The sequence below is a fragment of the Somniosus microcephalus genome, chromosome 8 (genome assembly GCF_052327205.1).
Source record: "Somniosus microcephalus isolate GS21.2 chromosome 8, FLI_Smic_1.0, whole genome shotgun sequence".
NCBI lineage: Eukaryota > Metazoa > Chordata > Chondrichthyes > Squaliformes > Somniosidae > Somniosus > Somniosus microcephalus.
In genome coordinates this window covers 164,806,464-164,819,231 of record NC_140994.1, presented here as the reverse complement: position 1 = coordinate 164,819,231, position 12,768 = coordinate 164,806,464, and the positions used below count along the sequence as shown (strand labels likewise).

The following is a 12,768-nucleotide window of genomic DNA, read 5'->3' as shown; positions in this document are numbered from 1 at the left end:
TCAGCAAAGGAGGACAGCAACGCCACTCCTGAGAGACTGTCACAAATACTCTCTGACTCTCAGGAAGTGTTCAAGAAGGGAATAGGAACACTTAAGGGCATGAAAGCAAAAATTAAGATTGAGGAGAACGCAAATCCAAAGTTCCACAAGGCCAGACCAGTGCCTTATGCAATTCGCCCTTCAGTAGAAGCAGAGCTGGAGAACTTGGAGCAGTTAGGGGTCCTGTCCAAGGTGGATTGGAGTGAATGGGCCACACCAATAGTTCCAGTGATGAAGAAAACCTCCAGCACAAAACCAGGAAAGCCAAGAAAAGTGCGCATCTGTGGAGACTTTAAAGTGACTGTTAACCCAGTCCTCCACACAGTACAGTACCCATTGCCTCGCATTGAGGACATCTTTGCTTCCCTGTCTAGAGGGGAATGCTTCACAAAGATTGACTTGGCCCAGGCCTATCTCCAAATGGAAATTGATGATGCATCAAAGAAGTACCTGACAATAAATACGCATAAAGGCCTTTACCAGTACAATCGGCTGGTATTCGGAATAGCATCAGCACCTGCAATCTGGCAAAGGGCAATGGACCAAGTCCTGCAGGGGATCCCAGGTACTCAGTGTTATCTTGATGACATCATCATTACTGGCAAGAATGACAACGACCACCTTTCCAACCTCGAACAGGTGCTCATCAGGTTACGGGAGTATGGGCTCCGAGCGAACCGAGACAAGTGTGAGTTTTTCAAAAAGGAAATCTCATACTGTGGACATGTGATTGACAAGGACGGTTTACACAAGTCTCCAGACAAGATTGAAGCTGTGATTAATGCACCAACACCTGAAAATGTGTCTCAGTTGAGATCATATCTTGGACTGGTGAACTACTATCACAAGTTCTTGCCCAACCTATCCACAGTGTTACATCCACTAAATGCACTGCTACAGACAGGGTCACAATGGAAGTGGAGTGACAGCTGTGAACAAGCTTTTCAAGAGAGTAAAAGACTCAATACTTCAGAAGAGGTGCTAGCTCACTTTGACCCATCCTCACCTATTCGACTGGCATGTGATGCTTCACCCCATGGCATTGGTGCCGTGTTGTCACTTAAGTTCCCAGATGGCTCAGAAAGACCAATAGTCTTTGCCTCAAGATCATTGACTACAGCTGAACGCAATTATGCACAGATTGACCGAGAAGACCTCAGCCTTGTGTGGGGAGTCAAGAAATTCAACCACTACTTGTATGGTCAACAGTTTACACTGTTAACTGACCACCAGCCTCTCGTTTCAATCTTTAACCCAAGGAAGGGCGTTCCAGTGATGACGGCACAACGGCTACAGCGATGGTCACTCTTCCTAGGGGCTCACCTGTATGATATTGAATACAAGGGGACCAAGCAACATGGCAACGCCGACGGTTTGTCACGTTTACCACTGCCGACCTCAGAGAGAACTACAACAGTTGACTCAGCAGAGGTATTTCACACAACAATAGTTGAGCAGCTACCAGTGACAAACTCCCTCATTGAAAGAGAAACATGCAATGACCCTACATTGTCAAAAGTTTATGACATCACTGTGAAGGGATGGCCAGCGCATGGTGACTCATTGTTTCCAGCATTCTCAGCTAGGAGGGAGCAGTTATCAATGTGTCGGGGAACACTGATGTGCGGCTCACGAGTTGTGATTCCTCCCAAGCTTTGTAACCAAGTGCTAGATGAACTGCATGAAGGCCACTTAAGTATGGTAAAGATGAAAAGCCTTGCCCGTGGTTACGTGTGGTGGCTGGGAATTGACAAACAGATCAAGGACCTGACAAAGAGCTGCTCAGGATGTCAAAAGGTCCAGAACGCACCACCACAAGCCCCTCTCCATCCATGGGAATGGCCCTCATCACCATGGCAACGTGTGCACATCGACTTTGCTGGACCGTTCATGGACTCCATGTTCTTGATTGCAGTCGATGCACATTCCAAATGGCCCGAGGTCATTAAAATGAAATTAACCACATCTGAAAAGACCATTTCAGTTCTGAGGATCATGTTCGCTAGAAATGGCCTACCAGAACAAATCTGCACAGACAATGGACGACAATTTGTCTCTGACGAATTCCAAGGTTTCATGAGGAAAAATGGAATCAAGCACTACACATCTGCCCCGTACCATCCAGCTACAAATGGCTTGGCAGAAAGATTTGTACAGACTTTCAAGAAGGCCATCAAAGCAATGTACAGCAAGAATCTACCACTGCAACACAAGATAGACAATTTCCTCTTTGCTTATTGGAACGCAGTACACGTAGCCACTAATCAGACTCCAGCGATGATGTTTCTGAACAGGAACCTGAGACCTCGCATGGACCTTCTTAAACCGAATGTACGTCGTGATGCAGAGAACAAACAGTTCAAACATTTGAATGCTAAGCCAACAAGAAGCTTCAGTGTGGGACAGTCAGTTCTTGCTCGTGATTTCCGGACGGAAAAGTGGCAACCAGGGACAATATCCACAAGAGAGGGACCACTGATGTATACAGTGGATGTGGGAGAGAACGTTTTGAGACGTCATGTGGACCAAATTCTGGATGTTCAGGTGGAAAACACCCCTATACCTCGCCCAGACTCACCTGACATGGAAACAGACACTCCTGATTCATTAGCATCAGCATCAGCCTCATCCACAGCTGAGAACTCTACCTGTGCTGATAGTTCACCTAATGCATCTGTCCCTGCACAGTCTCATTCCCCAAAGCAAAAGAGTCTGGAGAGATGTTACCCAGAGAGGCAGAGAGGCCTCCCCAGAGACTTGACTTGTAAAAGGGCTGTTGACAAAATAAAATGTTATGTTGGAATTTGAATTTTGTTACTTTTAAGAAAACAAAAAGGTTATTGTAAAGACAGGCTCTGTATGTTAATTATAGAAATTTTGCATTAATATACTATTAAACTAAAGGGGGAGGAAGTGTAATGTATACAACATTGAAGGGACTACTTTGTTTTGCGGATGTACATCCTTAGTTGCGAGTGTATATAACAGACGCGTGTTGATTTGTATAGTCAGTGCCGAAGTTCCAGTTAACCAGTAAAGATCACTTGAAGTTACTCTCAGTCTCTGCTGCTTTATTATTTTATGCAGTTGTGTATAGCGGTACAAACACAACAACAAGTTTGGACTATTATAGCACTGTTTTCTATCAATACCTCTGACAATAATTAAATTAATTCCTAAATACAGGAAACTCTTTGGTATCCGGCACCTATGGGACCGGGATAGTGCCGGTTGATTAAAAATTTTGGATAATGGAGAGGTATACCTACCAAGGTATGAGAGCCCCGTTACACAACCACAGGTGCGGGAACCCCAGTTACATGGCCACAGATCCAGAAGTCCCTGTTACACAGCCACAGATCCAGGAGTCCCTGTTACACAGCCACAGATCCAGGAGTCCCTGTTACACAGCCAGAGGTGCAGGAACCCCGGTTACACGGCCACAGATCCAGGAACCCCGGTTACACGGTCACAGGTGCAGGAACCCCGGTTACACGGCTACTTGTGCAGGAGCCCCGGTTACATGGCCACAGATCCAGGAGTCCCTGTTACATGGCCACAGGTGCAGGAACCCCAGTTACATGGCCATAGATCCAGGAGTCCCTGTTACACGGCCACAGGTGCAGGAACCCCGGTTACACGGCCACTTGTGCAGGAGCCCCGGTTACACGGCCACAGATCCAGGAGTCCTTGTTACATGGCCACAGGTGCAGGAACCCCAGTTACATGGCCATAGATCCAGGAGTCCCTGTTACACGGCCACAGGTGCAGGAACCCCGGTTACACGGCCACTTGTGCAGGAGCCCCGGTTACACGGCCACAGATCCAGGAGTCTCTGTTATATGGCCACAGGTGCAGCAACCCCAGTTACATGGCCATAGATCCAAGAGTCCCTGTTACACGGCCACAGGTGCAGGAACCCCGGTTACACGGCCACTAATATACAGTAAAACTTACCTGACCCTACTCCTGAATTTTGCCGGTTAATAGAGAATTCCGGATATTTAGGTGTCGTTTAAACAAGAGTTTCCTGTACTGACTTACACACATACAAACCAGTTGGGTGAAGATTTCCTATTGTTTGCAGTGAAGTTGTAAACATGTCAGGGGTTTCTGCTTGTCCACTTGCCAGCTTATGATTTTCGCAACATCCATTTTAATCTAGAGGATAATTGAGGCTGGCAAGCAGAAGCAGAAATCCCCAGCCACTGTCTGTACACATGTCTACAATAGTGTCGCACTTAACAAACAGAGGAAACCATCTCCCAAGTGTCTAATGCCATATTATAGTAAGGACTGTCAATATGCACTATTGCCTTACTGTTTCTTTGCCAGAAGACAGCTGTTCCCTGTGTTACAATTAACATATGTCTTACAAGTTGAATCTGATGAACTTTCAGTCTTGAATATCACAGGGAATGTGTTAACGTTACTGGCTAATACAATAAAATCTATATGCATTTATTCTATAGGTTCTTTTATGGTCTGCAAGCAAAGTATTTGAAGAACTTACTGATATTGAGCGACAGTTTCACAAAGCCCTTTACACCGTGCGAGGATATTTGAACTGTGATAGGTACTCGGTTGCACTCCTAGACATGACAAAGGAAAAGGTTTTGTATTTTCTACATCAGTGTACTTCAAATATCAAGTCATTGACATGACTATGTAATATGTACAAATAACTTCCTTTTTATTTTGCTTTTATTCATTTTAACCGTAGGAATTTTTTGATCTCTGGCCAGTACAAATGGGTGAAGTACCACCATATGATGGGCCAAGAACCCCAGATGGAAGGGTATGCTTTACTATTAGATTCATTCAAATGTTACTGCTATTGTTTCAACATTTTCATTCTTACATGTTTTGCTTTATCCATAGGAAATAAACTTCTACAAAATAATTGATTACATCCTTCATGGAAAAGAGGAAATTAAAGTCATCCCGTAAGTCTGTGCTTAAAAAAAAAGGTTGAGAAGTGATACACTTCTCTGAGTCAATGCAATTTACTTCTCAGGCCCACATTTAGAATCGCAGAAAAAGAAAGGGAAGAAATGTAATGGAAAAAAAGGGATTTGGTTGTATCGATATTTAGAATGGAATCTTGTTCAGAATTTCCCTCCAATTTGTGGGATACCAGTGCCCCACCAGTTCACATGCTGCATTCTTTAAGTATGAAGCAAGGAGAAAGGACAAGCCCACCAGTCAACATATGGGCGGCTAGCTGTTTTGGGAGTTCAATGAATGGTTTAATTGGTGTATTTATAGGGTAGGAATTCAAACAAATTATAAAGACCCGGAATTTGCGGTCTGCGGTGAAGCAAAGGCATTCATCACTGGCCCCAATGTATGCTTTGCACAAAGATCTCATGATCTGTGTATTGAGAAGTTCAGGTTTTCCGACATTCAATTCAACAATAACAACAACAACAACAACTTGTATTTATATAGCGCCCTTAACATAGTAAAATGTCCCAAGGCGCTGCACAGGAGTGTTGTAAGACAAAAAATTTGACACCGAGCCACTTAAGGAGAAATTAGGGCAGATGACCAAAACCTTGGTCAAAGGGATAGGTTTTAAGGAATGTCTTAAAGGAGGAAAGAGAGGTAGCGAGGCAGATTGGTTTAGACAGGGAATTCCAGAGCTTAGGGTCTAGGCAGCTGAAGGCACAGCCGCCAATGGTTGAGCGATTAAAATCAGGGATGCTCAAGAGTGCAGAATTTGAGTAGTGCAGATATTTTGGGGGGTTATTAGGCTGGAAGAGGTTACAGAGATAGTGAGGGGCAGGCCATGGAGGGATTTGAAAACAAGGATGAGAATTTTAAAAATCGAGGCATTGCTTAACCAAGAGCCAGGGGTGATGAGTGAACGGGACTTGGTGTGAGTTAGGACCCAGCCAGCCAAGTTTTGGATCACCTTAAGTTTACGTTGGGTAGAACGTGGGAGGCCGGCTAGGAGTGCATTGGAATAGGCAAGTCTAGAGTTAACAAAGGCATGGATGAGGGTTTCAGCAACAGGTGAGCTGAGGCAAGGGCGGAGGTGGGCAATGCTACGGAGGTGGAAATAAGTAGTCTTAGTTATGGCGTGGATATGTGGTCGGAAGCTCATTTCAGGGTCAAATATGACACCAGGTTTGCGAACAGTGTGGTTCAGCCTCAGACAGATGCTAGGGAGAGTAAATCAACAGAGTATAGTGGGGAAAAATTGGGTCGTGCCCCCTTTGGGGCGTTAACTTTGCTGGGATGCTACTTTTAGCACCCCGAAAAAGTTACTGCCCCCGCGCCCGAAATTGAATGGTAGTGACCCAAGCAGGAGGTGGGGCGCTACTGGAAGTGCACCCCCTCCCTCTTGGGGTGCTCCCATTGAATATTGCAGCACTACATGCAGTAGCCCCATGGTACTGCAGAGGAGTGCCGGGCTGACCGATCGTGGCTGGCACCCCGCAGGAGGAGGCGAGAGCGGGCAGGTGCTGGCAGGTGGCTCAAAAAAAATGGCCGCCCGGCATCTGCCCTTTAATTTGCGCCGCCCTGGCCGTAAACACAGCATCCTGACTCTGTCGGACATTGTGTCCGGCGGTAGGTCAGGGGGCGCGAGCGAAGTTTGCGGCTGGGGCGCGAGCAGGGCATTGCGCACAGCGTTGATGTCATCGCCGGAGGCACAGTGCCTCGGGCATTAACGGAAGTCACAAAGCAACCAAATTTTCCCCCCTAACTTTTTTAAAATGTTAGTGAGCAAAACAAGGATTGGGGTTCTCGCATGGGGAAAAGGTAAGCCTGAAATAAAGATGACACTGCACAAAATTAAAATTTGTTTTTCAGGCCCATAGCTTATGTTTAGCAGTCAATACGCTGTTAAAACCTCAGTTACACCTAATCCCTTTGGGACTAATTTTTAGTGGGGAATTTAACAGCGTACTTACTGCGGAAGAGTTGAAGTTTTCATAAGTTTCCCTGATATGAGAGATGTCACTGATTGTTGGCTCTGTTACTGGTGGGGCATAGCACAGCCTGTGTCGGAGCATTGGATGACAGCCCGCAACTTCACGATCATGCGTCAAATCCCGAAGTTGCAGTCAGTTTGCCGGCATCTGGACTGCAAATTCCGGGCCATGGTTTTCATCGGTGGGATGGGAAGCAATAGATGTAATGCCGATTGACTAAGTGACTGTCGATTGTGACTAATCCAATTGTTGCCATTTGGTATTGTCTATACCAAATAACATGAAATTGACACAGAAATCCTTAACTCAATTTCCATACCCCAGTTTAATGACCTCTTCTTAAAACAATGGATGCTATAGTGTAGCTATTCTGTAGTATAATGACAGTGCTAAATTAACAGTCAGGTTCTGGATGCTGAAGGTAAATTTATTATTTTAATAAGGGTACACAGGATATGTACCTGGAACTATTACACAATGTGCTTTTACTGAGAATGGACCTCGCTTTTAGGGGGTTTGGTGGAAATTCCAAACAAGCTTGTAAACTCTATTACGATAGCAAAATACTGCAGATGCTGGAAATCCGAAATAACAACAGAAAATGCTGGAAAAACTCAGCAGGCCAGGCAACATCCGTGGAGAAAAAAATAGAGTCAACGTTTCGGGTGAACCCTTTGTCAAGACTAAAGAGGCACAGGAAATGAAATAGACTAAGAGGCCAGGCTGGGAGAGAACAAAAAAGAAGAGACATTAAGAGGTATTCAAAATGAGACAAGATGGTGATAGGACTAGTGGAGACAAAAGATGGTGTGAAATGCGCTGGCAGAATGGGAGACAGCTGCCATGTGGGAGAGAGAAAAAAAAAGAAAGCGGGGGGGAGGCCAAAACAAAGGTGTGGATAAAAAATATAAGTAAAAATGTAATAGGGGCCGAGGTTATGATCTGAAATTGTTGAACTCGATATTGAGTCCGGAAGGCTGTAAAGTGCCTAATTGGAAGATGAGGTGCTGTTCCTCGAGTTTACGGTGAGCTTCCGTGGAACAATGCAAGAGGCCGAGGATGGTGAGGTCCGAGTGGGAATGGGGCGGTGAATTAAAATGACAGGCGTCCGGAAGCTCGGGGTCACCCTTACGGACTGAACGGAGGTGTTCCGCAAAGCGGTCACCCAATCTGTGTTTGGTCTCCCTTCACTTTCATCTTCATCCTTAAAAATAGAAGAGCAGTTGAGAATGCTGACATTTATCCAAGTCCAAGCATAATAAAATGTTGATCTGTGTTGGTTTCCCCTTCCCCTGTTTCCTTCATTTCAATCAATTCCCATTTTTCTGTCCCCTTTATTACAATCTATATCTCCCTTCCTTCTCCCAGGAAGAGTCAGTTTTTGGTTACCTTGGAGGTCAATGTGGTGCAGGAATGGAATTTGGTTATAGCTGAAGCTGGGCAAGGCTCCATAAAGGAACTGTTTTGGGGCAGTGGCTCTCACCTTCAGATAAGAATAGTTAAGTCTGTAATGGAAAGCGAAACAGCATTAACTCTGACATCGGTTGTGGGGAAAATGCTAGAGTCCATTATAAAAGACGTAATAGCAGAGCACTTGGAAAGCAGTGACAGGATCGGACAAAGTCAACATGGATTTACAAAAGGTAAATCATGCTTGACTAATCGACTGGAATTTTTTGAGGATGTAACTGGTAAAATAGATAAGGGAGAACCAGTGGATGTGGTGTATTTGGACTTTCAGAAGGCTTTCGATAAGGTCCCGCATAAGAGATTAGCGTGCAAAATTAAGGCACACAGGATTGGGGGCAAGGCATTGACTTGGATAGAGAACTGGTTGGCGGACAGAAAGCAAAGAGTTGGAATAAACGGGTCATTTTCCAAGTGGCAGGCAGTGACTAGTGGGGTACCGCAAGGATCGGTCCTAGGACCCCAGCTGTTCACAATATATATTAATGATCTGGACGAGGGAATTGGATGTAATATCTCCAAATTTGCAGACGACACAAAGCCGGGTGGGAGGATATGCTGTGAGGAGGATGTCGTGAAACTCCAGTATGATTTGGACAGGGTGGGTGATTGGGCAGAAACATGGCAAATGCACTATAATGTGGATAAATGTGAGGTTATCCACTTTGGTGGCAAAAACAGGAAGGCAGATTATTTTTTGAATGGCAATAGATTGGGAGAAGGGGAAGTGCAAAGAGACCTGGGTGTTCTTGTGCACCAGTCGCTGAAGGTAAGCATGCAGGTGCAGCAGGCAGTTAAGAAGGCAAATGGTAGCAAGAGGGTTCGAGTACAGGAACAAGGATGTCTTGCTGCAGTTGTACAGGGCCTTGGTGAGACCGCACCTTGTGTATTGTGTGCAGTTTTGGTCGCCTTATCTGAGGAAGGACGTTCTTGCCATGGAAGGAGTGCAGCGAAGATTCACCAAGCTGATACCTAGGATGGCAGGAATGACGTATGAGGAGAGATTGTGTCGATTGGGCTTATACTCACTGGAGTTTAGAAGATTGAGAGGGGATCTCATCGAAACCTATAAAATTCTGTCAGGCCTGGACAGACTAGATGCAGGAAGGATGTTTCTGATGGCCGGGGAGTCCAGAACCAGGGGTCATAGTCTAAGGATAAGGGGTAAGCCATTTAGGACTGAATTGAGGAGGAATTTCTTCACCCAGATAGTGGTGAACCTGTGGAATTCTCTGCCACAGAGGGCGGTGGAGGCCAGTTCATTAAATATATTCAAGAAGGAGTTGGATATATTTCTTAAGGCTAAAGGGATCAAGGGATATGGGGAGAAGGCAGGGACAGGGTACTGAATTTGGATGATCAGCCATGATCTCATTGAATGGTGGAGCAGGCTCGAAGGCCCGAATGGCCTACTCCTGCTCCTATCTTCTATGTTTCTATTAACTCAATTTACTTAGGCTTGCTGCTTACTGTGAGAATTGGATGGACACTAATTATGGTGCCATTGTTGGCACTGGGTGTGCACTCCATGCACCTTGGTCTTTGACCCCAATGTCGCCACCTATACCTCTGGGCTGCAGCAAATGCAATTGAAATTATCTAAATATTTTTAGTATGAGGTAACCTCCATTCTTTTTAATTAACAAATTAAGCAATTTATTTGAAACAATTTTAAAAATCAGAATAGCGTTTTGAAAATAGCAACAACAAAAAGAAAACTGAAGGCTGAGATCCTAATTTCAAAATCAACTCGAGTGGAGCAAATTTTTTATCAATTATTTCTAACAAACCTCCTCCTAATTTGAATGGGGATGGAAGGTGGCCCATGATTGTAGCCTAGGGCTGCCCTTCTCTTCAATTTTCTTTCTGCTCACAGCAACATTTCTGCGACCAGCAACTCTGCAAACTAAAGGATGAAATTATACCCAATATTAATATTCAAGAATGCTCATTAGAATTTTTTTGTTTAATTTGAGATGGGATTTACAGTTTTTGAGGTGCTATCTAGAAAATAATGACTTTTCCTTACAGATGCTGTCTGCATTTATTGTTTTTGTTTCAGATTTCCAGCAATCACAGTCTTTTTTATTTTTCTTGTTAAATATTAGACTTGTTTGGTATTACTTATAAATACAAAGAAAATAATTTCAATTACCATTTTAAGCGAAACCTTCTCGTCTAATTTGGGTGCTTTACTTTCTTCCAGGACCCCTCCTGCGGACCATTGGGCCCTTGTTAGTGGATTGCCAACATATGTTGCAGAAAACAGTCTTGTAAGTGTTGAAATCCTAGAGCATGTACGACAGTACTTTGCTGTGCTTTGGCGCTATATAAATGCAGGTTGTTTTTACAATGCAAGTTTTCTACTATTAACGTAATGTAGAATGAATTGGGATTAAGGGGAAAAACACCTATATTTCATGTGTTGTTTTCCCAGATATGCAACATTATGAATGCAGCTGCAGATGAATTCTTTGAATTTCAGGTGGGAAACCCTTTCTTTATAAACATATTAATGCTTACCTGGATAGACCTATCCAAAATTAAAGTACATAGATAAGTTCCTGTATTAGCCACAAATACCCTGTGTGTCTCTTAATCAAATTCTGTATCACATTTACAGACGGAGCCACTTGATAATATGGGATGGACAATTAAGAATGTGCTCTCAATGCCAATAGTAAACAAGAAAGAGGAAATTGTTGGAGTTGCCACATTTTATAACAGGAAGGATGGAAAGCCATTTGATGACATGGATGAAACTCTGATGGAAGTAAGATTCAATGAGGTACCTTTAGAATCCCAACCAATCTACAGAAAGCGCCTTTTTGAGAGCTCTTTATCTTTTACAGGCCTTGACACAGTTCCTTGGGTGGTCTGTTTTGAACACTGATACATATGACAAAATGAACAAGCTAGAAAACAGGAAAGACATTGCCCAAGACATGGTGAACTATCATGTTAAATGCTCTAACGAGGATATACAGGACATCCTGGTATGTTGGAACAATAGTGAAGACCTATTATTTTTTAGAAATTATGTAATATTGAAATTACATTTCGTTCAATTTTATGATTTTGAAAATAACACCATATCACTAAACTTATCAGAAAACCAGAGAATACTTTGATAAAGAACCAAATGAATGTGAAGAAGAAGAACTTCAAGAACTATTGGTGAGTAGAGTTGCAGCTAAGATTGCACAATTATTTTTTATTATTTTTTTTTAAAGATGACAAGCAATTTTTTTGGTATTGAATAATTAAAAATAGACTGATAAAAACACACTGAACAAAAGTGTAGCTTTAAGAATAGTTGCAATAATTATTCAGAATAATGGGCTGCAGCGATTGTCTCCATACATTTTTAAATAAATGTATTTTCTCCCTTCCCCTTCTGAGAGCTTGCCCCCCTCCCCTTGCCACAGACAGTCCCATAAAAGGATGAACAGGTGGGCAGCCTGCTCTAAGATTCCACCATTGCTGCTCTGAAGTTGCCACTTGAAGGGGTACAAGAGAGCTTAAGGTGACTGTCCCGCTGATTTCCCCCTCCTCCTTCCTGAGAGAAGTGCTTGAACATTGCTTGGTGTCTCCTCAGCACACAGGAGACTGCAGTCATCAACCTGTGTTTCATCGTACTGCGATGCAGCATGTCAAGGCTTCCATAGGTTTCTTTCTTTCCACCTATCTAGCTACACCTGCCCGCAATTCTGGGGTTCTTCTGACCTTTGCTATAATTTTGGTAGAAGATCAACAGAAACCCCTCAGAAATGGTGTAAATGGCTGTTTATGTAATTTCTCCAGGGTAATGCAGAAGTAATGGTAGGGGATCGGGACAAGCCCTGCAGAAATTCCACCCCATCGTCTATTATTATTCACCTTTTCATTTTATATTTAAGGACCAAGAACTTCCAAATGCTGAAGAAGCAGAAATCTATGAATTTCACTTTTGTGATTTTGAGTGGTCTCCACTGGAACTTGTGAAATGTGGAATACAGATGTATTATGAACTTGGTGTGGTTGATAAGTTCCACATACCACAGGAGGTAAGTAATTTTATTTACCTACAAGGCATACCAAATAAACTTATGTCTCAGCTTTACTATTATTTATGTGATAAAATAAGATGCAGTAATCCATTACTGTGAGATACAAAAACCATCCTGTTGAAAAATATCACCACCTAATATGTACATTATGAATTTTATTTTGTGTACAAAGCAAGTGCATTTTGTAATAACATGCGTTTTAGCAGATCATAATTGTAACCTTTCACTTCAGTAAGGGTTCCACTATATAATAGTTTATTTTGTTTTATTTT

At 43.3% G+C, this 12,768-nt stretch overlaps 1 protein-coding gene across 2 annotated transcripts in view; it reads left to right on the top strand.

The window, feature by feature from the left end:
• The window catches only part of pde6a (phosphodiesterase 6A, cGMP-specific, rod, alpha), a 72,499-nt gene that overhangs the window by 23,015 nt on the left and 36,716 nt on the right, over positions 1-12,768 (top strand). For both annotated transcript variants that reach the window (XM_085995319.1, XM_085995318.1), the window contains exons 4-12: positions 4,512-4,652; positions 4,763-4,837; positions 4,921-4,985; positions 10,654-10,720; positions 10,885-10,932; positions 11,071-11,220; positions 11,300-11,443; positions 11,559-11,624; positions 12,347-12,493. In XM_085995319.1, coding sequence (XP_085851445.1) covers positions 4,512-4,652; positions 4,763-4,837; positions 4,921-4,985; positions 10,654-10,720; positions 10,885-10,932; positions 11,071-11,220; positions 11,300-11,443; positions 11,559-11,624; positions 12,347-12,493 — 903 coding nt within the window. The remainder of the gene's footprint in view (positions 1-4,511; positions 4,653-4,762; positions 4,838-4,920; positions 4,986-10,653; positions 10,721-10,884; positions 10,933-11,070; positions 11,221-11,299; positions 11,444-11,558; positions 11,625-12,346; positions 12,494-12,768) is intronic.